This window comes from Barbus barbus (genome assembly GCF_936440315.1).
Source record: "Barbus barbus genome assembly, chromosome: 28".
In the NCBI taxonomy this organism is placed as follows: Eukaryota; Metazoa; Chordata; class Actinopteri; order Cypriniformes; family Cyprinidae; genus Barbus; species Barbus barbus.
In genome coordinates this window covers 17,175,822-17,202,233 of record NC_136756.1, presented here as the reverse complement: position 1 = coordinate 17,202,233, position 26,412 = coordinate 17,175,822, and the positions used below count along the sequence as shown (strand labels likewise).

At 38.6% G+C, this 26,412-nt stretch overlaps 1 protein-coding gene across 3 annotated transcripts in view; it reads right to left on the bottom strand.

Moving 5' to 3' along the window:
• Positions 1-1,334: 1,334 nt before the first annotated feature.
• LOC306848553 (semaphorin-3B-like) overlaps positions 1,335-26,412 on the bottom strand; it is a 34,644-nt gene continuing 9,566 nt past the window's right edge. For 2 of the 3 annotated variants that reach the window (XM_079383180.1, XM_079383182.1), the window contains exons 2-18: positions 17,302-17,588; positions 17,057-17,214; positions 15,842-15,904; positions 10,853-10,972; positions 10,665-10,758; positions 10,458-10,577; positions 8,436-8,578; positions 8,208-8,322; positions 8,032-8,101; positions 7,417-7,561; positions 6,885-7,104; positions 6,709-6,797; positions 6,335-6,376; positions 6,086-6,243; positions 5,444-5,499; positions 4,268-4,407; positions 1,335-4,077 (exon numbers count right to left, since the gene is read on the bottom strand). In XM_079383180.1, the coding sequence (XP_079239306.1) occupies positions 3,592-4,077; positions 4,268-4,407; positions 5,444-5,499; positions 6,086-6,243; positions 6,335-6,376; positions 6,709-6,797; positions 6,885-7,104; positions 7,417-7,561; positions 8,032-8,101; positions 8,208-8,322; positions 8,436-8,578; positions 10,458-10,577; positions 10,665-10,758; positions 10,853-10,972; positions 15,842-15,904; positions 17,057-17,214; positions 17,302-17,416 (2,334 nt within the window). In that variant the 5' untranslated portion in view covers positions 17,417-17,588 and the 3' untranslated portion in view covers positions 1,335-3,591. The remainder of the gene's footprint in view (positions 4,078-4,267; positions 4,408-5,443; positions 5,500-6,085; positions 6,244-6,334; positions 6,377-6,708; positions 6,798-6,884; positions 7,105-7,416; positions 7,562-8,031; positions 8,102-8,207; positions 8,323-8,435; positions 8,579-10,457; positions 10,578-10,664; positions 10,759-10,852; positions 10,973-15,841; positions 15,905-17,056; positions 17,215-17,301; positions 17,589-26,412) is intronic. The other variant, XM_079383181.1, reaches the window with a different exon arrangement.

The following is a 26,412-nucleotide window of genomic DNA, read 5'->3' as shown; positions in this document are numbered from 1 at the left end:
TTGGTACTTAGTGCTTGGCTTTTGTGCTTGGCTTGCACTCCCCTCAGCATGGTGGCGTGAGTTTTTTGTTCCCCATAGCGACCCCTAGAGGACGCAGTTCGAAGTTCCCTCGAAAGGGAACGTCTCAGGTTACGTATGCTTCAAGAGACCGGTCATGCCAAAGCGTTCCCCATAGCGACCCCTAGAGGACGCAGTGTCTCGTTCCCTACTCTCAGGGAACCAAGGTTACATGCGTAACCTGAGACGTTTTGCAGCGCGCACACTTATCAGAAAGGTTTTGTCTTTTGCTGTTATGAGTGCGTCTAAAGATTTCTTATGCATCTCACGACTGGCTGGCATGTATGAAATAATGTCTGCGTGCTTGTGTGTAAAACAACAAACTGAAGATTATTGTGCTTAATCATTTATTGTACAATTCATCACAATTGTACATTGTTGTGATGAATTGTGGCTGGAATAATAATGTAGCTGTAAAAATAGTTGCCTGTAATTGAAATGCATATACATCTTCATGACGAGATAGTCATGGTGAATTTGTCTATACACTTTAGATGTGAGTCACTCAACCAGAGGCAATCCTGTCACATGGACCAAGCTGTGCGAGTCGGCCAATCTGGTTTCTCCGTTAAAGTTAACCTTTTCAAATAACAATGGTGGTTCCAGACAGCGAGTGACCTTACATATGCAGGTAAAATCGGATTTTCTCCAGTTATTGTTAAAAAAAAAACAAGCTAACAAACTTCAAAACTAGCTTTAGTGAAGCGGTCTGCCTCCACCTAAACTCCACCCACAGAAAAACGTCACTGTTTACTAACAGAAAAAGGGTCTATATTAATAGTTATAAATTTGACCCTTATTCTTAGTTAAATGTAAATTGTTGTAATATGGTTTTGACTCGCAAATGTAATGCTCACTTAACTGAAACAAACCAGGCTTGATGATGTATGCAGCCTTTAAATGCAGCCTCTGAAGTGGCGAGTAGCAAGTGGCCATGTTTTCTATTGTCTTTATAGCATATTCAATAATACAACTACCATAAAAGTAATCTTTTTATTAATTCTTATCTCTTTATAATGTGTTATATTTTTCTGGGCTATAAGGCTAATGTAGAAATGTTCCACACATTTCCTTCACTTATTCATTTTTTTTTATGCTACATTTTTTATTTTTTACTTGAAAATATTCTGTTCAAAGTGAGACAACTAGTGTGAAACACAGCATGCACAGCACAGCAGCGTACTCGAGTGGTGAGATCGCACTACTGCATACCATTTTTTTTTTTTTTTTCTCAATTCCCACTCTTGCTCTATCAAAAACAAAACTGAGTTATTTTTAGGTAACTGTATGTTTTATTGTGTTAATCATTTACAGTCTGATGCAACAATCCACAGAGAAAATACTCAGGGAATAATACAGTGTTCACGTCAACTTTGGCCTTCGACTTGTCCACAAAACGCAACTCACACTTTTCCCCAATGTACAGAAATCCTAATATTTAATGGCACAAACACACAAGAGCCTCTTTCACACTGAGACACACATAGCCTACACCCGCTTTTTTCTTACACTCTCTCTCAAAAGCTGAGAAGCGTCACAAAGAAATCAGATGAATTTGAAATGTTGTTTGAATAGTCTTTTAAATGACCCAAATGATTACTTTCGAATTATGTTTGGTCTTTAAATATGCATTCAAAAGGGAAAGGATTTCAAAATATACACACAAGGATGTTCTCATATTCTCCTCTATCAAAATGGACATTACACATGTAGGTCAGTTTCATCACAAACCACCACAACACATTAGCTTATCGAGCCATAAATATATGCTGAAAACACCAGATAATCAGGCAGGACAGTTTTAAAACATGGTCTTACCATTGTATAAAAAAACGCTCATCAAGACGTTTTAAGTCATGCAAAAATAACCATTAAGTACAACTTTTAGAAAACTGATATAAATACTACCACATGATAATCCACCAGTTCCGCTCAAAACATTCTTACATCCATTTACAGTGCCACGTTTCTCTCATCCTCGACACAGCATGAACCACAAATTCCCCACAGACACCAGAAGAGGGCGCTCAAACCAAGAGACCCTCCTGCGCCAGCACCATCCATTCACCTTGCTGACCACCATCGAGTATAAAATACTGATAGTTTCTTCTATTTTGTTGCGGTGGATATCATGTTACCACAGTTATAAGTTAGCGACTATGACTAAAATAGCCTACTATGGTATTTTGTGCAGAAAAATTACCACGGTAAACTTATAGAATTTGTCTGACTCGCTCCCATACCGCTTTTGCAATGCAATAAAAAAAGAAATTTGGCTTTGAACGTTTGTAAACATGCATTTACCGACAAATTCAACACTGCTATTTTTAAAAGACAGAAAGAGTCGATGAAAAATAAATGGACCATTGGCTAGACTCTTTGAATGTGTTAAATATTCATTTGAATTGTCAGAGTGAGAGCTAAAGACATTTTTCTTGGGTATTTTTCTCTTCAGAGGGCCTTGGATCTGTGTTTCCTGATTTAACCCATTATCGAGCATACATAATACATTAGCTGGTCTTACGGTATATGATGCTCACACAACACTTTTTTTTTTCTACGGTGAATATATATGGCGGAGCTAAATCTCTATTACACAGACACATATACATGTCTCTTCTGACTTTCTTTTTTTTAGTTTAGACCTAAAAAGTGTCTAAAAGGGTTTTTCCTTGCCTGGTCTCAGACCATAATGCCCCTGTACATTAATGCTCTGTCCATCTCATTCGCATACAACACATAATCAAAATAATTAACCTTTGTTACTTTACAGAACTGACAGAAATGTAAATCTCACTGAACCCTTTCCGCTTACAAGGTATAGAATTACCGTCACATGAAAAAAACATTTACTTAAACACTCTTACAGTAGCTATACAACCTTACCAGATCACAAATGTACAGTTTTTCTCTTTTTTTTTTCTTTTGTTAGCTTGAAATGTTGTGTTTTAAGTCTTCAAGCAGTGAAAGAAGAGTGATTTATGTTCATATGGTGCTGGTGAGTCAAGGGTCTCTGTTTTAGGGCCAAAGTGAGAGAAGAATCTAATCTAAGAACACATGTTGCACAAACACCCAGATGAAAACAAAGAAGAGTATGCATGGATTTACTCAATGTGTGTCCACAAGAGCCTGTGTTTATGCAGCGCATGCATGTCTTTGTTTCTTCAATTTCCGATCAAAGCTTTTCCTGTTACAATTCAAAGGGATTTTTTGGACTTGGGACCTCTTGAGTTTGTGTTAGTATTCAGATGGTTGGAGTGTGGGTTTCTGGATAACCATCAGGAGTAATAGATGCTGGCGGGAGCGGGATTGGGGTCGTGGGGGCACTAGATTGAGTCTTCAGACTGGAGATGAGGGCAATAGACTATATAGAGACTGATAACAGGCAGTGGAGTGTCGTCACAGAGGTAATAAGAAGCAGAACAGGCGATAAACAGTCACTGAATGAGATGCTGTGTGAGAATTTGTCCACCTCCAGTGGTTTTTGCTATTTCTTTGTCTCTCAGTCTCTTTTTTACTCTATCTCATCCCTCGCTACTCTCCTGCGCTCCGCGGCGCTCTGGGGGCGGGTCTCCCATCGTGCGTTCTGCGATTTCGCCCTTTCCTCACTTCTTTCAGGTGCTTCCACTTTTTAGAGTGCAGTGGGTCATGAACCGGCGCCTCATTGGCTGGATCTGGAGCACCCTTCCCTGATAGGCTGTGCTTGCGTGACCAAACTTGCTCGCAGATCTGGTCGACTGTGTTTAAGTTTGGGTGATCCACCAACTGCATGAAGTCCCTGTACCACAGTTTTTGATTGATGGACTGCCCGTGATTGGCGTGGGAGTGGGCGGGGCTGCGAGGGATAGGAGCTGAAGGGGCAGAGCCAGCCAAAGGCAAAATCTCCAGCGTGATCGCGAGGAGGGTCTGGGTGAATCCATGTTCCATCGCATGACACTGATACACGCCACCGTCTCTACGCACGGCTCGCCTTAGCAACAGGCCTCGCTCGGTCTGCAAAACACGGTCATCTAGACGAACCTGCAATTACACCCACACACAATAATTGCATCAAGTATCAGTTATAACCACACTGATAAGAGAGAGAATGAAAGTTTTTAATTTAAATGAAGACACACATTTCTCATCTCTTATCAATGCCGTCTATATCCGTCTTTCCCATAATAACCCCACATATCTGCCCCAGCCTGCTCTCTCTTCTCTCTCTCACCTCCTCCCGTGGGTTTTCTGGGTGCCTCTGATAGGTCCATGTAATCTGGGCCTGTAGTGATTTCGGGATGCATTCCAGGAAGGAGCTGCTTCCATCCACAGCATATAGCCTCTTCTCCAGGACACGCTGCTTCTGATGGTCTGCAAAACATCGCAATGTATGAGACATTCAGATAAGAGATTAGACAATCTGGTTACTCATCATAGATTGAACACAGAAATTTATGAACTGCATAGGCTCAATAATGTGTATAATGCACTGATATTAATATTCTGGTCAATAGCAATAAGACAATTTTAATGTTATATTGGCAATATTACAATTTTATACTTATTTTTTTTCTATACAATGCACCATGAAAACTAAAATCAACCGTTTTAAATGCTTCAAGTAATCCTGGACATAACAGCATTATATTCACAGTGTGAAAAGTGGGTATTTTTGGGCATTTGGAAATTTTGCAATTGAAGCTGACATTAATAAAGTCTGGGTTGTGTTTTCTTTTACATTTAGCTTGAAGATGTCATGCAACCCTTTCTTTGTTGGCCTTTGCATTTAGCATTTTATATTTTATTACATAGAGTACTGCTCAAAAGTTTGGGGTTTGGAAGACTTTTACATTTTTTTGAAAGAAGTGACTTGTGCACAGCAAAACTACATTTATTTGATCAAAGATACAATAAAAGTGTAATACTGTGAAATATTATTGCAACTGTTTTCTTTTTTAATATATTTAATAGAATTTAATATAAATGTATTCCTGCGACGCAAAAGCTGAATTTTCAGCAGCCATTACAGTGTCACATGTTCCTTCAGAAATCATTCTAATATGCTGATTTGCTGTTTGAAAAACATTTATTACCAATGTTAAAAACAGTTGTGCATCTTAAAATGTTTGTGGAAATCATGATACTTTTTGCAGGATTCTTTGATAAACAGCATTTTTGAAAGAACAAACTTTAAAATTTCAATTTAAAAGTATTTGTCACTTTTCATATATTTTTCCTGAATCAATTTTTTTCTGAATAAAAATTATTTATTTTCTTTATCTCGTGAGCAGACTTGTGACCCACCAGTTAAGAACCACTGCTTAAATTCACATTGTGAATGAATAACTATGCAGTAGTGAGAACAGAGAGATGGAGTATTAGTCTAACAGAGGTGTTGCAGTATTACCTCCTGAGCAGAGTGCATTAGGATCCCCATTCCTCACATCCTGACGCCGGAACCTCCTACACACATCAATGCACAAACATATTAAAAAGCCTTTAGCATAACATACTCCTCAGGTCTGACTGTGCAATACAGTGGTGTCCAATAGTTGGAGACCAATAGTAAAAATTTCTCTATTTTGAATTTAGAAATTCCGTCCTTCGGATGAGACGATAAACCGAGGTCCTGACTCTCTGTGGTCATTAAAAATCCCATGGCACTTCTCGTAAAGAGTATGGGTGTAACCCCAGTGTCCTGGCCAAATTCCCTCTACTGGCCCTTGTCTATCATGGCCTCCTAACAATCCCCATCCACTTGATTGGCTCTATGAATTTCTCTCCTCTCCACCTGTAGCTGGTGTGTGGTGAGCGCACTGGCGCCGTTGTAGTGTGGCTGCCGTCGCATCATCCAAGTGGATGCTGCACACTGGTGGTGGTAGAGGAGAGACCCCCCCACATGATTGTAAAGCGCTTTGGGTGTACAGCAATACACAAAGCGCTATATAAATGCATCATTCATTCATTCATTTGGTCACAGAATTTTAGACTCCACTATACAATGTGTATGAACAAAGCCATGTAATAACCAGTATGCCTGAAGCTGTACCGTTTTGTGTTTGGCAGGTAGCGTGTGCAGGTGTGTCCATCCCAGGCGCAGTACGGATCTCGAGCTAGGCAGCACTCGGCACAAGCTTTACCATACATACTGCAACGGTGCAGAGGCACCTGGACAACACCTGTGTCTGAGCCAACATAGAGCTGTTGCTGTGGAGAGAGAGAGAAAATCGCATGATTTACTAACACGCTGCTTTAATGTGTTTCTGTAATGCTCTTTAAAAATAGCTCTCATTCTCACCCGTTTAGAGGAAATCTGCATACTGATAATAGATGAAGAATCCTGCAATAAGAACAGTTGGTTTTACAGATGTTTAATTTGAATTATAAATGTGTAATTATTAATGTATAATTATATATGTACAAACCATATTTTCTATCACCCTACACCTAAACCTAACCCTTACAGGAAACATTCTGCTATTTCAGATTTTCAATACACTCCATTCTTTGTCATTTATAGGCTTGCTTCCTGATGGCTGACCAAAAAAATGTCCCCACAAGGTCAAAATTGACTGGTATTACTATCCTTGTTGGGACATTTGGTCCTCATAATGTGATGAATACCAGGTATACACACACACACACACACACACACACACACACTCCTCTCACCTTAAAGACATGAATCTCTTCTAGCAGAAGCTCTGTGTTACTCCAGCTTCCTTTGGGCACAGAGATCACCTTCAGCACAGAGCCGACATCTGCAAAGAGACACAGAGAGGCTTTAACCAGAGCCACAACCAGTAAAGACTGATTAGGGTTTCACCAATGTTCAGTCAATATTATACCTGTCCCGATGAACATTACATCATAGTGTCCATCAGCTGCGTTGACGCGGTCTACAGTAATCTGAGTGAAGGTGTATGGTATTCCAGTACGCAGGAACAGCGGCCGGCTTCCCAGTGAAGTGACTGGATTAAACATTAATGGATGGTGCCTTGCAAACTGGATTACGTTATCAGGGAAACCTTTAGTGGACTCAAAACTCCCAAACGTTTTACTGGGACACTGCGGAAGAGAGAAAGAGTTATCAGTAGAATCCTGAAACCCAATCCTTTCACATTCTACCCAGGTCAGCGAATCCAAACCAATCTACATCTACTTTTACTTTACTAACATTTACCAAAACAAGTTTATATTCCCACAAACTTGTTTTGAAATGGCATTGATGCTTCAGTTTGTTTACACTACCGCTCGTGAAAAAATGTATCATGGAATCCTCAAAAAAATAAACTCTCTCACAAAATCATAAAACTTTTACCGACCCTAAACTTCTGAAATATTGTTTATAAATGTGAGATGTAAGGAAACTGTTCTTACCATGCCTGGCCGTGGGTACGGCACTTTACCCTGGAATGGAACCCACTGATAATTGGGTCCCTCTTTATGGGCAAAAGGTCCTAAAAATGCCCGGCGAATGTCATTCATGGTGTAGAGACACACTGCAGAACCTTGAAATACACTACTGTAAGACACAAACACACACGTTTCAGTACAGGGACATACAAGTGACTACACAAATGCTGAGATCAGGCACTTTTTCTTATTAAAAATGCCCAATTTACCTAAATTCACCCTAAATGTTTTAATTTAAATATTTTTTAGTATTTCAAAATAGAGTGATGACATACAGTAAATGTAAATACTTCCTATACAATCCATTATTTAAATAATTATTTAAAAGGCACAATTCACGCAAAAAAGAGAGAGAAAAAAGAAAATTCAGCCATCATGCCATTGTTTTTATGACTTCTGTGGAACAAAAAAAAGAGATATTTTGAATAATTTTGATTACTTCAATTAAGTTCAATTAAACAAAAAACAACATTTTGCTAAATATTTACTTTTGTGTTCTACAAAAAAAGTCGAACAGGTTTGTAACGACATGAAGATTAGTAAACTAATACAGAATTGAACCCTCTGATGAACTCTGACCTTGAGGTGGTAAAGACAGTGTAGATCAGCGGGTTCTTTCGGTCACGGGTCTGCAGCAGGAATACATCCCCTAAAGGTCCGGACAAAGGTCAGACAGCAATGAAATGCAATTGCCAGCTATAACTTAAGCATAATTTAAGCCTAGTGTCTGTGTGTGTGAGATATAAAGTTCTTACTAAGTTCATCAAAATGTGTTTCAGTGCCATCATTGCCTGGTACAGAACACACAAGACGAGCCTTGAGAAATGTCGTCCACTTATTTACTAGACTGCGCTGTCCTCCCATATCATTCTGTAAAAAACAAACAAAAAACACAAATTCAAATCAAAATGATAAACTGCAGCCAATGGCTATTAGGCTTAGTAAAACCATATAAAACAGGGATGATAAATCCTGCTCCTAACCCTGCAGAGCTGACCAATCCGGGAATATGTAACCTTCCCAAATCCCTGAGCTTCTACAGCAGTTTCTCTGAAGAAGAAGAAGACTTTATCATCGTCAGGATTCTCACTCTCTGGAACACCAAATGCTGCAATAAACTTGGGCTCTGAAACACAACATTATCATAGGACTCAGTGTCACTATACAAAAACAGAAAAACAAAGATGCATCTAAACACATGGCTAAATGACAAATAAGAGTGTGCAAGATAAAGAAAAGGAGGAAGAAAATGTTTTAAAAATATCAAATTTAAAATGCATGTAGGATATGCTCATCCTTTCTATGATGGGATGGTTGGTTAAACCACATGATGTTAATTTGGCTTTAAAATATTTATAATATTGCAACAAAACCTATTTTTTAAAGTGCCCCTATTATGGATTTTTGAAAATTACCTTTCATGCAGCGTGTATCATAGCTCTAAGTGAATGAAAACATCGTTTTAAATCTGAAAGTGCACCATGTATAAAGTTGTCTCTCAAAAGAAAGAGTCGACTCTGAAACACTGAAACGAGTCGTTTTTAAAATGAATCCAAAGCCGTTTCATGTTAACGTGAAACATTAGCATATTCCCGCCCACTTTCCCGTTGGTCTGAATGAAAATGCAAATTCATTCTTTGCCACTAGTTGCAGCTAATAGTTGCTTCCCCGGTAACGCTGTACACAAAGCAGCACTGTGCTCACAAATGCTGCTTTATCAATTATTACAGGCATGATGAAATGAAAATGAGACCAATCCACCAATCACCTCAGATTAGCGTCACGCAAAGGAGGGGTTTGGAAAAATGAGTCATTGAGCAAGTAAGGTAAAAATAAATGCATAAGACAATAAACGTGTTTTTTTGACCTTGCATGCATGTCAACCTGTTTTTGGGGACTCCCAAAACAAAATATGAACCTTTTCATAACCCATAATAATAGAAGATTAAAGCCCCGTTCAGACCACACGATTTTAGCCTGATTTTGCCACGATCTGCTTGACGTAGGGATTCGTAAACGACAATGGGCGTCGGGAAGCACGATTCAATCGTTTCATCTGGTGTAGTGTGTAATAGTGCACGACACCTCTGCGATGCTTCACGACCTCAACACAGAAAGACTAACATGTTTAATTTTTTTTCCCCATCGTACAGGACAAGTTCCATCACATCTGTGACACTGGCCAATAGGAGCACAGAAGCACCTTTGTACAAGCTTTCAAACAAGCCGAAACGAAAGAGAGACAAGGGTATCGGTCTTGCTAGGTGTAATTTTACAATGGAGGAAATGTCCGTGGAGCTACAGCAACAATACTCCTGCATTTATGACGAGGGACTACGCTATCACAGTAGAAAAAGGTAAAATAAAAACTATTTCACCTCAGTTCTCTTACAGTCCATTCTCTTCATGCAATCCAGATTTGTGTCCATTGTCAGGTTTATATATAATAATGTATAAAATAATGTCATAAAATAAAGAAAACGATGCGCCATCTCGTCTTGAACAGAAGCGCTTCACAAAAATGAACCGAAAGTCAGCGAATACATGCCTCACAGACATGATAAATATATCTATAGAAAGCTTTAAATGACTGGTCTCGTGTTGTTACCACCAGCAACTTTTTTTAATCACTAATTTATGGATGTCTAAAATAGAAAATAAGGAGAAGCCTAAAACAAGCCCGAGGCCCGGCCCGCATCTGAATTATGACGTGAAAATCGGCCGATCGAAGCCTGGGCTGAAATGCAGGGCTCTAGCGTTCACCTTGGTAGAAATTGCGTTTTCCCCAATGCTCGGGTAGCATCGTATAGTCTGACATGTTTCTTGTTCACATCAGGACAAGATTTTATAAATCAAAATCGCATAATCTGACACAGTGACTGTCGTAACCTACAAAAAAAAATTGTGTAGTCTGAACAGGGCTTAAGATAAACAATTTAAAAATGTTTTCTTTTCAAGATTTTTATTCCTGTAATGAGTTTTGTCTCTCTCATACACATACATACCATTAAGCCAGCGAGAATCGTGCTGTTCTGTTCGTATGGAGGGCCTTTGTCCCATGCTGCGAAAGATTGTAAAGTCCCGTCCCATCAAATCAGTGGCCACACCTGCATAAAGCTCATCACCTATGTGATGATGTAGAAATGGTTACTGTTTAGACATGATGTAACAGCATTTAATGGAAGACAGAAGGCTGAACAGTGGCAACTAACCAATTAGAACAGATGCTGATGTGTGGCGTGGGTCGTATGGGCTCTTTCCTTTTCCATCTTCTGCCATAGAGGGGTCGATTCTAAACACATGATCCTAAAGAGAAAAAGGAAAATAAAGCAGTGCAATTGGCCAACTGCCGTATATCACACAAACTCATTCACACGCCTCCAAACGCTCACACACTTACCTCTATCTTCTGTCCCACCTCCACATAAGCACAGGTGGGGTGGAAAGCCCCTGTCCCACAGGCGTACAGGTGAGTCCGATTATAGTGGTGTAGCACTTTCACATAGTTTACGCAGTCCGTCTGCAACACACACACGCACAAATCAATTTTATGAAGGACATATTTTACATACTTTCACCAGTTCATCTGTCAGGCAGGGAAACTGTCAACATCTGGATTGACTATCAATAGCTCAGAGCCAGACACAAAAACATACGTTTGTCTCTTAAGGGACCACATATGTGACGGATCAGAAACGAAACGTCATTGTGTTACATATCCTTGACGACAGTCTGACACGAGCTGACGTTTCCCTGCTCGCTGTGATCCCGGAACTCTCTGTAATCTCTTGCACTCTCACACATGGACACATACAATCTCTCTGTTTCTCTTTTCCTTTGTAAATGTGCTCGCTGGAGCATGCCACATTTCCCAGAGTGCCTGGAATCACTACGACAACATGAGCGAGTGGGAACATCTGAATTCCAGGGTAGAGGGAGAGGATGCAGGGATGAAGCACAGAGAGCGAAAGAGAGGAATGTGGAAGAGAAGAGACGACATGACATGAGATGTGAAAAGACGAGATGAGACAAGAGTGAGATGAGAGTATATAACCAAAGCAACAGACAATCAGAGATAACCAAAGACAGCAAGAGATGAGACTAGACGAGATGACTTGAGACAAGAAGAGAAAAGATGACCAGCGAAGTTTTGAGACAAGGAAAACAGCAACAAAGACGAAATTAGACAAGAGAACTAGTGAAGAAACAAGATGAAACAAGAAATGCCAAAGACGAGACCAGAGAAGACTTAAGTCAAGAAGAGACAATCAGAGACAAGATGACCAAAGACAACAAGAGAAGAGACTAGACGAGATGACTTAAGAAAAGAAGAGAAAAGAAGACCAGAGAAGATTTGAGAGAAGATGAGACGAGGAAAGACAGCAATAAAGAAGAGACCAGATGAAACAAGAAGAGAAGGCTAAAGACAAAGCCATGGCAGATGTAAGTCATGGAGAGACAACCAGACACAAGATGACCAAAGACAGCAAGAGAAAAGACTAGACGAGAGGACATGATGAAACAAGACTAAAAGGCCAAAGACGAGACCAGAGAAGACTTAAGTCAAGAAGAGACAACCAGAGACAAGATGACCAAAGACAACAAGAGAAGAAACCAAATGAGGTGACTAAAGAAACAAGAAAACTAAAGCAAGACAAGGAGAAGAAGAGAGGAGAAGAGACGACTTGAGACAAGAAGAGAGAAGATGACCAGAAAAGATTTGAGACAAGGAAAGACAGCAACAAAGAAGAAATTAGACAAGAAAACTAGTGAAGAGACAAGACAAGATGAAACAAGAAGAGAAGAATAAAGACAAAACCAGGGAGGATGTAAGTCATGAAGAGACAACCAGAGACAAGATGACCAAAGAAAGCAAGAAAAGAGATGACTACACAAGATGACTAGAGAAGAGGAGTGACAAGACGAAACAAGAAGAGGCGAGAAGATAATAGATGAGAAGGCCAAAGTTGAGAAGACTAGAGAAGAGTCAAGACAAGAGATGAGAAAAGACAACAAAAGTCAAGCCAGATGTGAGAAGAGAAGAGAAGAGAAGAGAAGAGAAGAGAAGAGAAGAGAAGAGAAGAGAAGAGAAGAGAAGAGAAGAGAAGAGAAGAGGGTCTCCTCTCAGGGTCTCTTCAGTTTCAGTAGCAGATGTTCCTGCTGTTTGGACTGTAATTATGCCTCACTCCATCTTTTCTCTCTGACTAACAGTGGGCCTTCAGCAGCAGAATGAACCCTGAACTGAACATCTGTGCACAAGAAACACACACAGAACAAAATTTTAAAATTTTAGGCACTTCAACTTTGGGTTCCAGGGGACAGTGTGGCACTGACCCATTGTCCAATGAAGGACTGTCCCAAAGTAAATCAGTTAACATATAATTCGATTAGATCTTCACGCAATGAATCTGTAATAAGTCCAAACAGTATAGACAGAAATGTAAGTAAAATTGACCGTTTTACTTACATTTCTGTATATACTGTTATTGTTATTGAAAACAATATATATCTAATCTGACTGCATCCAACAAATGGGATTTTACACAATGCATGATGGATTTTACATAATGTATGAATGGATGCTGGAGCATGGCAAAAACAAGGTATCTTAGTAGCCAGCATAATCATGCTAGATTAAAAGGTGTGTGTGGTTTGTGTAACCTCTCCACTACCTTTACAGAAAGATTGACATGTGCCCTCCTGCCATGCTTAAACCCTGCACACAAACGCACACAGACCCGCACATACACACATGCAGGGCTTGTGGAGAACAAAGGCCTCTCTTTGAGCTTAACGCACCCTGTGAAGAGTTTGCGCGTGTGTGTGTGTGTTGTACGGTGGGGGTGGCGGAATAGAACCATCGAAGACCAATTAAGTTGCTGACAAACTGTGTTTATACAGGAAGGGGTTTCTCCCTTTCTCTCTACCTCTCGTACACACACACTAGGGCTTCTGTTTCGAGAGCTTTACAGCCCTCAATAAGGGAAGGACGTGTTAGGGGTGTGTGTGAGCATGTGTGTGTGTGTGTATGCTGATGGACTCTTTGAAGTGAGCCCACGAGACAAAGAAAAAAGAAAGAAAGAAACACAGAGAGGGAAAGAAAGAGAGAGCACACAACAAAAGAAAAGAGCTTTAAAATGAACAATGTCTCTCAGGAGGAATAAGCCGTATGTGTGTGAATTTCCTGCTGAGACGCGTGCGGTGAACTTTCAACTTTGACCTTTTATTAGCCTGATCATTGGATCCCCGTATGATTGTCCACATGTAGTCAGAGAACATCTAGCATCACATTTATAAATACACCTCGTTATTTTGTTTGTGAGACATTGTTAAAATTCAAATGAATATAATGACACAGAAATGATTTTATTGGAATTTAATTATTCACAAATAATCTTCCCTCCAGTTGTTGGCTTGAGAACTGCCAGGGGATCAATGAGTCAGTTCACTTTGTTGAACTTGAGAATCAAATTGTATGATTCATGTTGATCCTGTTGATCTAATTCATAAATCTGACTAAGTGTTCCGTTAACGTTTCAGACTGAGCTCAATGTAGAGCTCACTTAAACTATACTAGTCAACATTTGAAGTGAATCAAAACCTTTCATCAAAGTTATCCTAAAACATAAAACCAACATGCCTTATTGTCTTAAGACAACTTTGCTGAACTTTTTTGATCCACTTCAAAAGTTGACTACAGTACAATCTGTTCATTATATGAACATGTTGTTTGGCTTCAGAAGACTTGTAATATAGCACAAAAGTCATATGGACCTTTTTTGATACTTTTATGATGCTTCTTGTTTTGTTTTCCCACATTTTGGAGCTTAACAGATGTAGGCACTATGGACTGTGGTTGTATGACAGAGACTGAAAGACAAGGAGTGAGAAAGAAGTAGGACATAAGACACTAAATGACAGAGAGCGAGATGCAGAGAAGTAAATTGAAAGCAATACTGAGTGAGAAATCAGGAGTTCAGACTGAGAGACTGAACAAAAGAGAGACAGCATGAGAAAGTGAAAGGTCAGGGGGAGAATCCCAGGGAAAATCTTAAGTCTTTATTCATGGAGGTCTGGCTCTGTCCCTGTCGTCCTGTACACACCTACATGTAATGAGGGTCAACTCACAGGTCAGCGCACTGAACAAAGTCTGTGTGTGTGTGTGTGTGTGTGTGTGTGTGTGTGTGTGTCAGTTCTCATTGTCAGCTGACCTCAGTCAGTTACCCACCAGAGAATGAACCTCAATACACACATTTTGAAGTTACACAACCTAACACACCCTTTAAAATAAAGAGAACATTCAGACAGACACAGTGTCCAAAAACATCCCACACATATCCGCTTAACACACCAGATAAAATACATACACACTAAAAACATGAACTATGACCTTTTCATAAACATGTTCAACATGTTACAATACACAAGTATTAAAGGCACAATATAAAACAATAAACTCCACTTACAAAAAGTACCATGGTGTTAGCATGTTTTTGGACACATTACCATGATAATACTATGCTTTTTTTTTTAAGAAGTCTCTTATGCTCACCAAGGCTGCATTCATTTGATCAAAAAATACAGTAAAAACAAGAATATAGGAATATTGTGAAACATTATCACAATTTAAATAACTGTTTTCTATTTTAGTTTATTCTAAAATATAATTTATTCCTGTGATGGCAAAGCTAAATATTCAGCAGCTGCTACTCCAGTGTCACATGACCCTTCAGAAATCATTTTGGTGATCAAGAAATATTTCTTATTATTATCATCAATGTTGAAAACAGCTGCTTAATAGTTTTGTGAAAACCATGATACATTTTTTTCAGGCATTTATTTGAAAATAGAAAACTTTTATTATATAATAAAAGTCTTTACTGTCACTTTTGATCAATTGAAAGCATCTTCTTACAAGTCTTACTTATATATTATTCTACTCTAACTCACTTTTATAGAGTCCTAACCAACCTATGGACCCTCAATATAAAAATATCAGATATTAATCAGTAACACTTTATTATAACATTCATCAAAAAACTAAAACTATTATTACAATATATAATGCTTAACAGATAAGCAAACATTCACCAGTATTATGAAACTTTTAAAAAACATTCTATATGTTTTATAAATCTTCTTTGTGGGCTCTCTGAAGTATTTTCATGAACCCCACAGACCCCTGATTGAAATCTTTGTCTCTACACTGATTTATGTCTGTTAATGTTGGAGCCGTTTGGAAGAGATGTTTGTGATAGCAGTGCTAATTGCCTGAGTGTGTGTGTGTGTGTGTGTTTGTGTATAAACAGCTCATAGGAGAGATGGTACTGTTAGATGTGTAAACCGGGTGTGTTGTTGACCACAAGATCTGATTATGGCAGACACTCACATTGATGTCTTTCCCGGCCCAGTTACACTCTTCTCTCCAATCAACAGGCGCTGGCCAGTAGATCTGAGAGAGACAGAGAGAGAGAGTTCAGAAGTGAGGAAGAGTTTTGGCTAAAGGTTAGGACCTTTTCAGGGTTAGACGTGTTCAGTAGCTTGAGGGACATTCTCTCTGAACCCCATCAGAGATACAGCTAAAACATGTCCAGGGGCGATGCACACACATCCATACATATCCTCCCTTAACCACACCTGTGCGTGCTTGCGTGAGTCTAGAGCAGTACACAGTGACAGACAACTCTCACTCATCATTCCTTCTTTTTCCTTCCTAAAGAAATAAAAATCCATCATTCTGTCATCGGCATGTTGGCTTGGACCACCATAAATCATCTGGCATGACTTTAAAGGCTGATTAACTTTACACAAAATGAATGCTAAAGCTTCCTCACTGGATCTCTAGCACAAACGCACACACAATCTAATCATGTGTGGGCGGCACAAAATACAAGTGTAAATGGGCTATAAAAAATCCAATCATGTAATCACTTCATTTGTTAATATCAGCTATAAACACTGGACTGCTTCCTTAAAGTAAATGACAGAGATATTAGAACACATGAGTTAAATAAGCAAACATTCAATTACTAGTATTTTCTTCTTATTCCAACTTAAGAATAAAGCTAAAATATTTTGTATTCCAGAAAAGCCAAAAGAAAGGAAGAAAAGAAAAAAAAGAAATGAAGAAAATAACAAATCACGATGACCTTTAAAACTTAGAATAAATCACAAAAGTAACATTATTAATTAATTTACTGTATCGTCTTTTATTTTGGTATATAAAATATATTGTTTAAAAATAATTATATATATGATTATGATGATTATTATTGCTATTATGTTATTATATACATACTTATATTGTGTTTGTAATGAGACGTTACCTACTATACAATCAGTCATTTTATTCTTAAAATATTTGTGAACACCTGAAGAACTTTCTAATAATTGCATTTTGCAATTCTTAGAAAATTATTACAAACTTACGTTTTTTTCTGAAGAAGATTTTTGCGAATCTGTCCCCAGGTATATCAGCGAGTTATGATTGACAGGGTTACACCTTTGCTTAAAATTTTATTAGCTGATGAGAGACATACAGTACAGTAGGGAAGTTGTTTCCTTTCACACTTCCATTATGGATGAAGTAAGGAGTGTGCTGTACCTTCTGTTCCTGTTTGCTGATGTTGTCGAGACTGAGAGATAACAGAAAGTTGCGTGCTCCAACAAACAGCCGTCCCCTCTCCTCGTCCAATAGGAGAGCTCCGAAACAACACGAATGCTCCAAGTCAAACCGCTTAATGCCGTTAAACTGCTGGAGATCTGGAAGAAACATGAAAACAAGAATTAAAAACTGAAACCTAAACACATGTACACAGATGTACATGTGATACAAGCCAGTTTCATCACCTTTATAAGACAGCTTCATCCGGGGTGAGGAAGATGAACTTCCGCTGGATGAAGCACTGATGCCAATCAGCCCAAGCAGGACCAGCCAGCTGCACATCATCATCGTCGTCATCATCTTCTGAGGAGGACAAGAACTTCTTATCAGCTATAAACCGCAGACAGCTGCCACACAGATGGTTGAATGGGATGCTGGTTTTCGTGGCAGCTGTTGCAGTGACGGATCTCAGTCGTTCTGCTTGTTGTTACAGTGATGCTGTGGATGTGGAGTTTCCTTGCTACACTGAAAGCTGGACACCAGAACAACAACAAAAAAAGTGTTAGACTTTTCATTTCCTTTTCATAGCCACTATTCAGTCCTTACTGACCCCTTGCTCACCCACTCCTACAACACACAGTCTGATAATAGCCATGATATTTCAGATATGCTGCACACACACTCACACACACACTTTATTTCAGTAGCAGATGGTCTAAAGCTACTGTCCTGTCTAAGATGAGAAGGGAGAAATCTGATCTCATATCACACACACACACACACAAATATATATATATATATACACAGTTGTGTGAAAACGTGTTGGCCCTCTTCCTGATTTTTTATTTCTTTGCATGTTTGTCACACTTTAATGTTTCATATCATCAAACAAATTTAAATATTAATCAAAAGATAACGCAAGTAAACACAACATGCAGTTTTTGAATTAAGTTTTTTATTATGAAGGGAAAACAAAATCCAACCCCACATGGCCGTGTGTGAAAAAGTGCTTGCCCCCTAAACCTAATAACTGGTTGGGCCACCCTTAGCAGCAACAACTGCAATCAAGCGTTTGCGATAACTTGCAATGAGTCTGTTACAGCGCTGTGGAGGAAGTTTGGCCCACTCATCTTGGCAGAATTGTTGTAATTCAGCCACATTGGAGGGTTTTCGAGCATGAACCGCCTTTTAAAGGTCATGCCACAGCATCTCAATAGGATTCAGGTCAGGACTTTGACTAGGCCACCCCAAAGTCTTCATTTTGCTTTTCTTCAGCCATTCAGAAGTGGATTTGCTGGTGTGTTTTGGATCATTGTCCTGCTGCCGAACCCAAGTTCGCTTCAGCTGGAGGTCACGAACAGATGGCCGGACATTGTCCTTCAGGATTTTTTGGTAGACAGCTGAATTCATGGTTCCATTTATCACAGCAAGTCTTCCAGGTCCTGAAGCAGCAAAACAGCCCCAGACCATCACACTACCACCACCATATTTTACTGCTGGTATGATGTTCTTTTTCTGAAATGCTGTGTTACATTTACGCCAGATGTAATGGGACACACACCTTCCAAAAAGTTCAACTTTTGTCTCTTCAGTCCACAGAGTATTTTCTTATGGTGGAGTCATGAACACTGACCTTAACTGAGGCAAGTGAGGCCTGCAGTTCTTTAGATGTTGTTGTGGGGTCTTTTGTGACCTCTTGGATGAGTCGTCGCTGAGCTCTTGGGGTAATATTGGTCGGCCGGCCACTCCTGGGAAGGTTCACCACTGTTCCATGTTTTGGCCATTTGTGGATAATGGCTCTCACTGTGGTTCGCTGGAGTCCCAAAGCTTTAGAAATGGCTTTATAACCTCTTCCAGACTGATAGATCTCAATTACTTTCTTTCTAATTTGTTCCTGAATTTCTTTGGATCTCAACATGATGTGTAGCTTTTGAGGATCTTGGGGGGGGGGGGGATTTTTCACACAGAGCCATATGGGTTTGGATTTTATTTTCCCTTCATAAAGAAACCCTTCATTTAAAAACTGCATGTTGTGTTTACTTGTGTTATCTTTGATTAATATGTAAATTTGTTTGACGATCTGAAACATTAAAGTGTGACAAACATGCAATAAAATAAAAAATCAGGAAGGGGGCCAACACTTTTTCACACCACTGTATATATATATACACTATATTGGGTATACACTATATACCCTTCTAATGAACATGTTTGATTACTTTAGTAATTTCTATGAGTACAAATCTTAATGTTTACGCATAATGATATTCTAGAGAATTGTATGCTTCTAATTTTATAGCAACAGTTTGGGCAGGACCCTTTTCTATTCTAACATGACAGTGCCTCTGTGTATAAGACACGGTTCAAAAAGACATGATTGATTCAGTCAGTGTGGAAGAACTTGACTGGTCTGCAGAAAGTCAAGTCCTGATCCCAGCTGAACACCTCTGGTGTGACTTTTAATACAGACCTTGAGCTTTTGGCACACAATTCTCTAGAATATCATTATATGCTTAAACATTAAGATTTGTACTCATACACTATATTGCCAAAAGTATTGGGTCACCCCCATTTAGTAATTTCTATATATATATATATATATATATATATATATATATATATATACACGCTCACTCAAACAGAGCTGGATGTCAAAGCATTCGGTCTTGTTGAGCCTTTCATTTTGTCTTTTTATGGTTCTGGTCCAGGTTCACTGAATGCCCAAAGTGGAAGCCAAGATCCACTCAGTCAGAACACTGTCCAGCTCTCATTTCAGACCAACATCATCTAATTGCTGCTGTGTGTATGTGTGTGTGTGTGTGTGTGTGTGTGTGCGCTTGCACTAGGTCATATTCAGCATGTGGAGGGTAAAGAAATTATAAATTAGAGGAGAGAACAGGAGAGGAGCTGTCTGACTCAGTACTGTATCATTTTAAAACATACTGCATCATCCAGACTTCCATTAAGACAAACTTCTGAGATTCACAAGCTAAAACAGCAACCTCTTAGTCAAAACAGATAACTGAACACACTTTGACGTATTTACACAACTGGTTTAATTTTCTCACTTTATCTCGTATTTTGGGTGTAAGACTGTGTGTGTGTGTGTGTGTGTGTGTGTGAGTTCAGTAAGTCAGACACTTTAAGAAGAATCTATATGTTTATTTTATACTGTTCTTTTCCTATTCAACCTCTCCTTCAGCCAAAATGAAATATGGAAACTTTATGATTCTTTCTTCATGCCTTTCTGATTTTTAGGTGCTAGTAAAGACAGATGTTGCTGTATTTATGTACATATTATTCTGTAATTTCTGTTAAACATTTTAAAAATAAGAGGGATCATAAAAATTACATTTTGTTTTAGCTTAGTACTTCCCTAAATAATTTTTCCCATAACAGACCTTTTTATATATCCCAAGTAACAACACACAGGATTCCAAATCAATATAAGTATGCATTTAAATTGTGTAAAATCATTATTTTGTTTTGTGGGCCATATGTAAACCCATTATGTGAAATAACTTTTTCAGGGAAGTACTTTAAAATATACACAAACTTATGATTAGTTTCATAAGTAGTTTACTTAGCCATACTAAGTAAGTCCCCAGAACTTTGAGAAAATCTGACAAAACATTGGTTATTTTTAAACAACAGAAATCGATTAGATATTTCAGTAAATGTGTGTGATTGTTTTGTCCTACATTGTGGGGACAAGCCAACAGTCTAAAACTTCCTAAAGAACATGTCAATGAAAATGGAAGCATGCAGAAAGGTTTGTTTTAGGCTTACGTTTGGAGTTAAACAAAAGAAAATATCTTTAGCTTGGTGTAAAAACAAATTAAGTTAAAGGAAAGTCCCATTATGACAAAACAATGTGTGTGTTAGAAATGAAAAGAAAGAGAATGATAAGCGTTATAGGAGGAAGATAAAACAGAGGGGGATAAATTTAAATTTTTTACATTTGTTACATCTCAAAAGCCCTTTAGCAACACACCAATACTTTACATACCCATTTGCTGCAGTGTTGAATTTTAATAAGTGTTAGTGAGCATCACCAGTAAGATGAGAGGAGACCTACTGACTCCACTGATTATAGATTTTACCCCCCCCCCCCACCCCACACACGCACAGTTTTACAGCACTGCTAAAATGTACAGAATCCTGCAAAACTAGACTATCCTCCAGCGTCTTGATTTTTGTATTTATTTTACATAGAGTAACAAATATAGCAGCATCCTAAACCAAATATAAAAAAGTGCTTTGTTCTTTCTTCCTCTCTTTCTGTTTCTATTGCTGTGAATAATGGAACTATTCACACTGGCAGACAGCAGAAGTCTCATAATAAAATGCACGCACACACACACACGCACACACACACACACACACACACACAGTTCCTCTGTCTATAGAGCTGTCGCACTGATTAGCTGTGCTAATTTACTATAAACAGTTAATATGAGCTACTGCAGGACCGTGTGTGTGTGTGTGTGTGTGAGAGAGAGACACACACACACACATTCAAGTACATCCAGCAAGGTTCACACCCCCCATCCTAGGAGATTTATACCAGAGTAGAGCAGAAAAGTGCATCCCAGCGCCCTTCACATCTCTTTAAGCAAAGAGGCTGTGCCAAAGCAGCAAATCGTACATCATCATTACAGCCAAGGCTGGAGCAGAACAGGTTCGCACACACACACACAGAGGAAGACTCCTCCACAGGCCTTAAAACCAGACTAAATGCTGCCGAGTCCCAAATAAACAAACGATAATTAACCTTAAGACCTTAATGCCACAATGAAAACACCAGACAAAACAAACCAAACGAGAGAGAGAGAGACAGAAAGAAGAGAGAAGGAGGTAACTGTGTCATAAGCCTCTCGGTGTGAGCGAGATCCTGAAGAGAGAGAACGAGTGAAAGAGAGACAGTGAAAGAGAAGAGGAGAAAGGAGTCGATTGTTCTGCTGAACGGCTCCTCTGGACTGAGACCAACTGTCAGAACCTCCAGTAAGGGAGCGAAAGAGAAAAGAAAGATTGAAACGCGTGAGGAAAGGCCTTTGCTCACATGCAGGGGGAAATAAAGGGGTAGATCACACAAAAAATTAATTCTGCCAACAATATCTCACCCTTGTGCTTTTCAAAACCTGTACGACCTCATGACAGCTCATGAGAAAAGTCGAGATGCCTGATTCATTTACTGTTCTTCTGAATCAGATTGATTCCTTATATACAATGAATCAGTTGATTCTATATACAAAACCAATCTAAATGGCTCAATTATTCAAATTTCATTGAATGACGTTCATTTTGGTCTTCTCTCACATTAAATTATTGTATGGCCACAGGTGACATGGAATACAGTGCACAAGTTGTATGAACTACTTTCATTCACCTTTATTTATATAGCGCTTTATGCAATACTGATTGTGTCAAAGCAGCTTTACAACTGTCAACAGGAAATGATACTGACACGGTGCTTCTAAAATTCTAAGTCCTTATTTTAAAAGCTCCAGTATTTCAGATTAATTGTTTAGAAAAAACTTCTAGTTTTTTGAAAGAAAGAAAGCCATGCGTTTTGTAATGATAGCATGAGTAAACAATAACAGGCTTTTTGTTTTCAGGTGAAATATTCCTTAAACTACAGGTAACCAAAAGTTGTTCTTTTTTAGGAGAGACCAAAGAGAAATGTCATTCTTTGTTAAGCGTTTTCAGACTTTGTACTGAAAAGAAACAACCCACCTTGCTGACTTTTCTTCTGCGTTTCGGGCTTTGTAGGTCCAACAAAGGCACACTGGCACACTAACATGAGTTCCTCTCCTCTCAGTAGTCTCTCTCTCTCTCTCTCTCTCTCTCTCTCTCAGACACATAGATGTGAACATAAAACTGCTCCAAACTCTCTTGCTTTAGATCAACTACTACACTCTTTGAGATAAAACTTTGTATACACATAACAAAGACAGACACAAATCCCTTCAAATGGAGTCCAGAGAATGAATTTGGCGATTCTTAGCCCTGTCAGAAGTGAAACAGCATGTTTCAGCATGTGTGTGTGTGTGTGTGTGTGAGACTGCAGTGATCTCCCAGGTCAGCCACAAGCCCTCAGTCCATTTAGAATAATACACACAAGTACAAAGCTCTCTCACACAGGCACTTCTGTCAGAATGATAGATAGAATGAACTTTAAATTAGATGAAAAAAGAGGAAAGCTGGATACAGAAAGAGAGTTTAGAAGAAAAGTTATTAAGAGAGGTTTAGATGGTGGAATGTATTGTACCAGCTGTCAGATTTCCATCGCTATTAATATTGGTCACACTTAGAATTGGTTAGATTTGAGCAAAATAGTAACCATATGTATTACCCTTTAGCATGCAACTTTGCCGTAAAAACCACCTAGAAAAGCTTGTGCACCCATGTAGAACACCTTATCAACTACACAGGATCACTCTAATGCCTTATTGAGAGAACCTCTGCAACTGCATAACACTCCAAACACTTTAGTACTGTAACTGCATAGCAACACCCTGGCAGCCTCCCAGAACACTCAAGAAACTATATAGAAAACCATCTAAAGGAAACATCCTTGCAATTGTATAAAAACCACCCACAACACTCTAGCAACCACCTAGAAATGCCCTTGCATCAGCATAGCAAGCAATACACTACAACCCCACACTTTAGTAACCACATAGCAACACCCTGGCAACCATCCACTACCTTTTTTTAAGAAAAGTAAAACAAATAAAAATAAAATCTATTTAGGATTACTATTATAAACAATATATAGAGCCTCATTCTTCAAATGATAATTGTAATGCTTTGTACAATATCATAATACCAGTGCCAAACACACACACACACACATTTTGTGTTTGGCAAGGATCCATGGTTGCAGGGCTCTGTGCAAACACTTCTGAAGGGTTGAGGACTTAAAGGACAAAAAGAGGTATTCTCTCTTTTTCTCTCTGTGTCCCAGATAATAGTGCTCCTTAACCCCAGTCTGGTTTCCTGATTACCATGGTAACGCTGGGTATTTGATGTGTGTGTTGCTGTATAATCTTTAAAGTCTATTAAACACTTTACACCCCTCGAGTTCAAGAGGTAATCTGATACCGTACTCAGACTACAGATGTATTAGAAAAGGTGTATGTGGACACAGACAATGTACTGTTAATGTGTTGTTTCTGTGGTAGAGTTTGTAGGATCAGCTGTGTAAAAAAGGCAATAGTGTGGTGAGCTTTAACTGTGGTTTAATCAGAAAGTACCCCTGTAAAACAACAGAAGATGTCATTTCAATACATTTGGCAATAAATGAGGGGTGTTTCTCTAATAACTGTTGAATAGCATACACAGACACACACTGGAGTTCAGAAAGTTGTAAACTCTTGTCCCTTACCGCAACATCCCACGACTTCAACAATTGAGCATTACGTCAGCATGACAAGCTGACGTCAATAATAGCCGATGCATCACATTAGATTCACTGTTTGTTAAGGGACTAGTTCTTTCTGTGAGCACTTTTCTCTTATGTGATGCAGAAAGTGACGTAATTTCAGCTCCAGTGTACAGGCAATTTTGCCTCTGTGTAGAATAAAATCTCTTAAAACACACTTTGCATATTTTCACTACTTAATTTAATTTATCCACTGAACATGTCCAACTTCTGCCTCACTGGAAAATTGCAGTTTTTATGAAAATGCCAACCAGTGTCCTTTTCCTCACATCTCAAATAATGTGTTTAATCCCGTTTTGTGACGCAAATAACAGTAATATCAATCACAATTATAATTGTAAAAAAATAAATAAAAATTACACATTTTCTTTTCACAGCTAGCTTTTTATGTCCAAAATTAACACAATTAAATAATGTTTTAACAGTATTTCAATCATTTTGGAAATGACACACAATAAAATATCTGTGATTTTTCTTTATTTTATTTTTTTCACGCAATATGTCTTCATATCTCAAGCTTTAACTGTCTCTTTGGCAAAAATAGCACACTAAATTTACAAACAAACAAATAAATAAATATGTACAGTAAATAAATAAACAAATACTGGGACACAAATGTTGGTATGGTTGAAATGACACCTGAGGAAACCACCGTAAAAAATAAATTAAAATATATATATATATATATATATATAAAATATAATTATTGTTTTCTTTTTATTTATTATAAAAAACACCTTGCACTACATGAACTGCATTAGGTTAACCGAGATTTTATTATTGCTCTTTTGTTTTTGATTGCTTCCATTGTCCTCATTTGTGAGTCGCTTTGGATAAAAGCATCTGCTAAATGTCTAAATGTAAAGGACAAAAAAATTGCCAAAACTTGAAGAAAGACCCATAAACTTGAAAAGAGCATCAGAATGATAGCTGTCCTGTCTGTGGACAGTAAGCGTGCGAGGTCAGGATGGCGTTGTGTATGTGTGTGTCAGGCTGAGATGGACTGATGTCCCTGTGCCAGTGTTGGATTCTGGGTCAGTGTTCCTCGAGTTGTAAGACCCATAGCTAATCACCATGACCGTGGTCGACACTGCAACATGACATAAAACAAATTCCACAACTAAGAGGGTGATTATCACCACGGCGACATCGCAGTGTCACCTACTCCGCTCCGACCATAATACTCAAATCTGATTGGCCAGTAGGTGCAAACCACTGCAGTTGGCTTAAAGTTTTGCGACTGAGGACGTCATAACTCACCCAGCTGACAGTTAAATGTGCTAATTTAGGCTAAAGGCTCACCAACATTCAGAAGGTGAAAATTACACGCTCCTAATCACAGCCTTGGTTTAAGAGTTTTGTTTCTCATGGTTCTGTTTTCTTCACACACTCTCCTCTGACAAAGCAAAACTTCCCATCTGAACCTGTGATTTGGGTCTGCACACATTCCACATGCTTCTCAAACTGAATATTATCCATAGTCTCTCTATTTCACTCTCGTACCTTTTCTCTCCCCCTTTATCTCTCCCTCAGGGTCAAACCATCATGAAGTTAAATCCTTTCACCCATAATCCTCTGTGTCTTTGAAGTGGGCAACAAGGTAACACAATTCACACACACACACACACACACACACACGGTTACTTAGCCATCTACAACTTTTCATAAACTTGTTTATTTAAATCTAATGAAATACTGTAAGTAACTCTAGATCATAGCACACAGAACTTTATGCATTTTTTGAATAAAAAAAATACATATTTTTCCAAAAAAGTACATTCACAGATTTTTTTTTTTTGTATAATTGATGTAATTTTTTAGTCTTTAGCAGGCTCTGAAGTTACATTGCAAGTGTAAGTCAATTAACTTAAGCTAAACTGTTAATTATCCAAAGTTTTTTTTTGTTAAA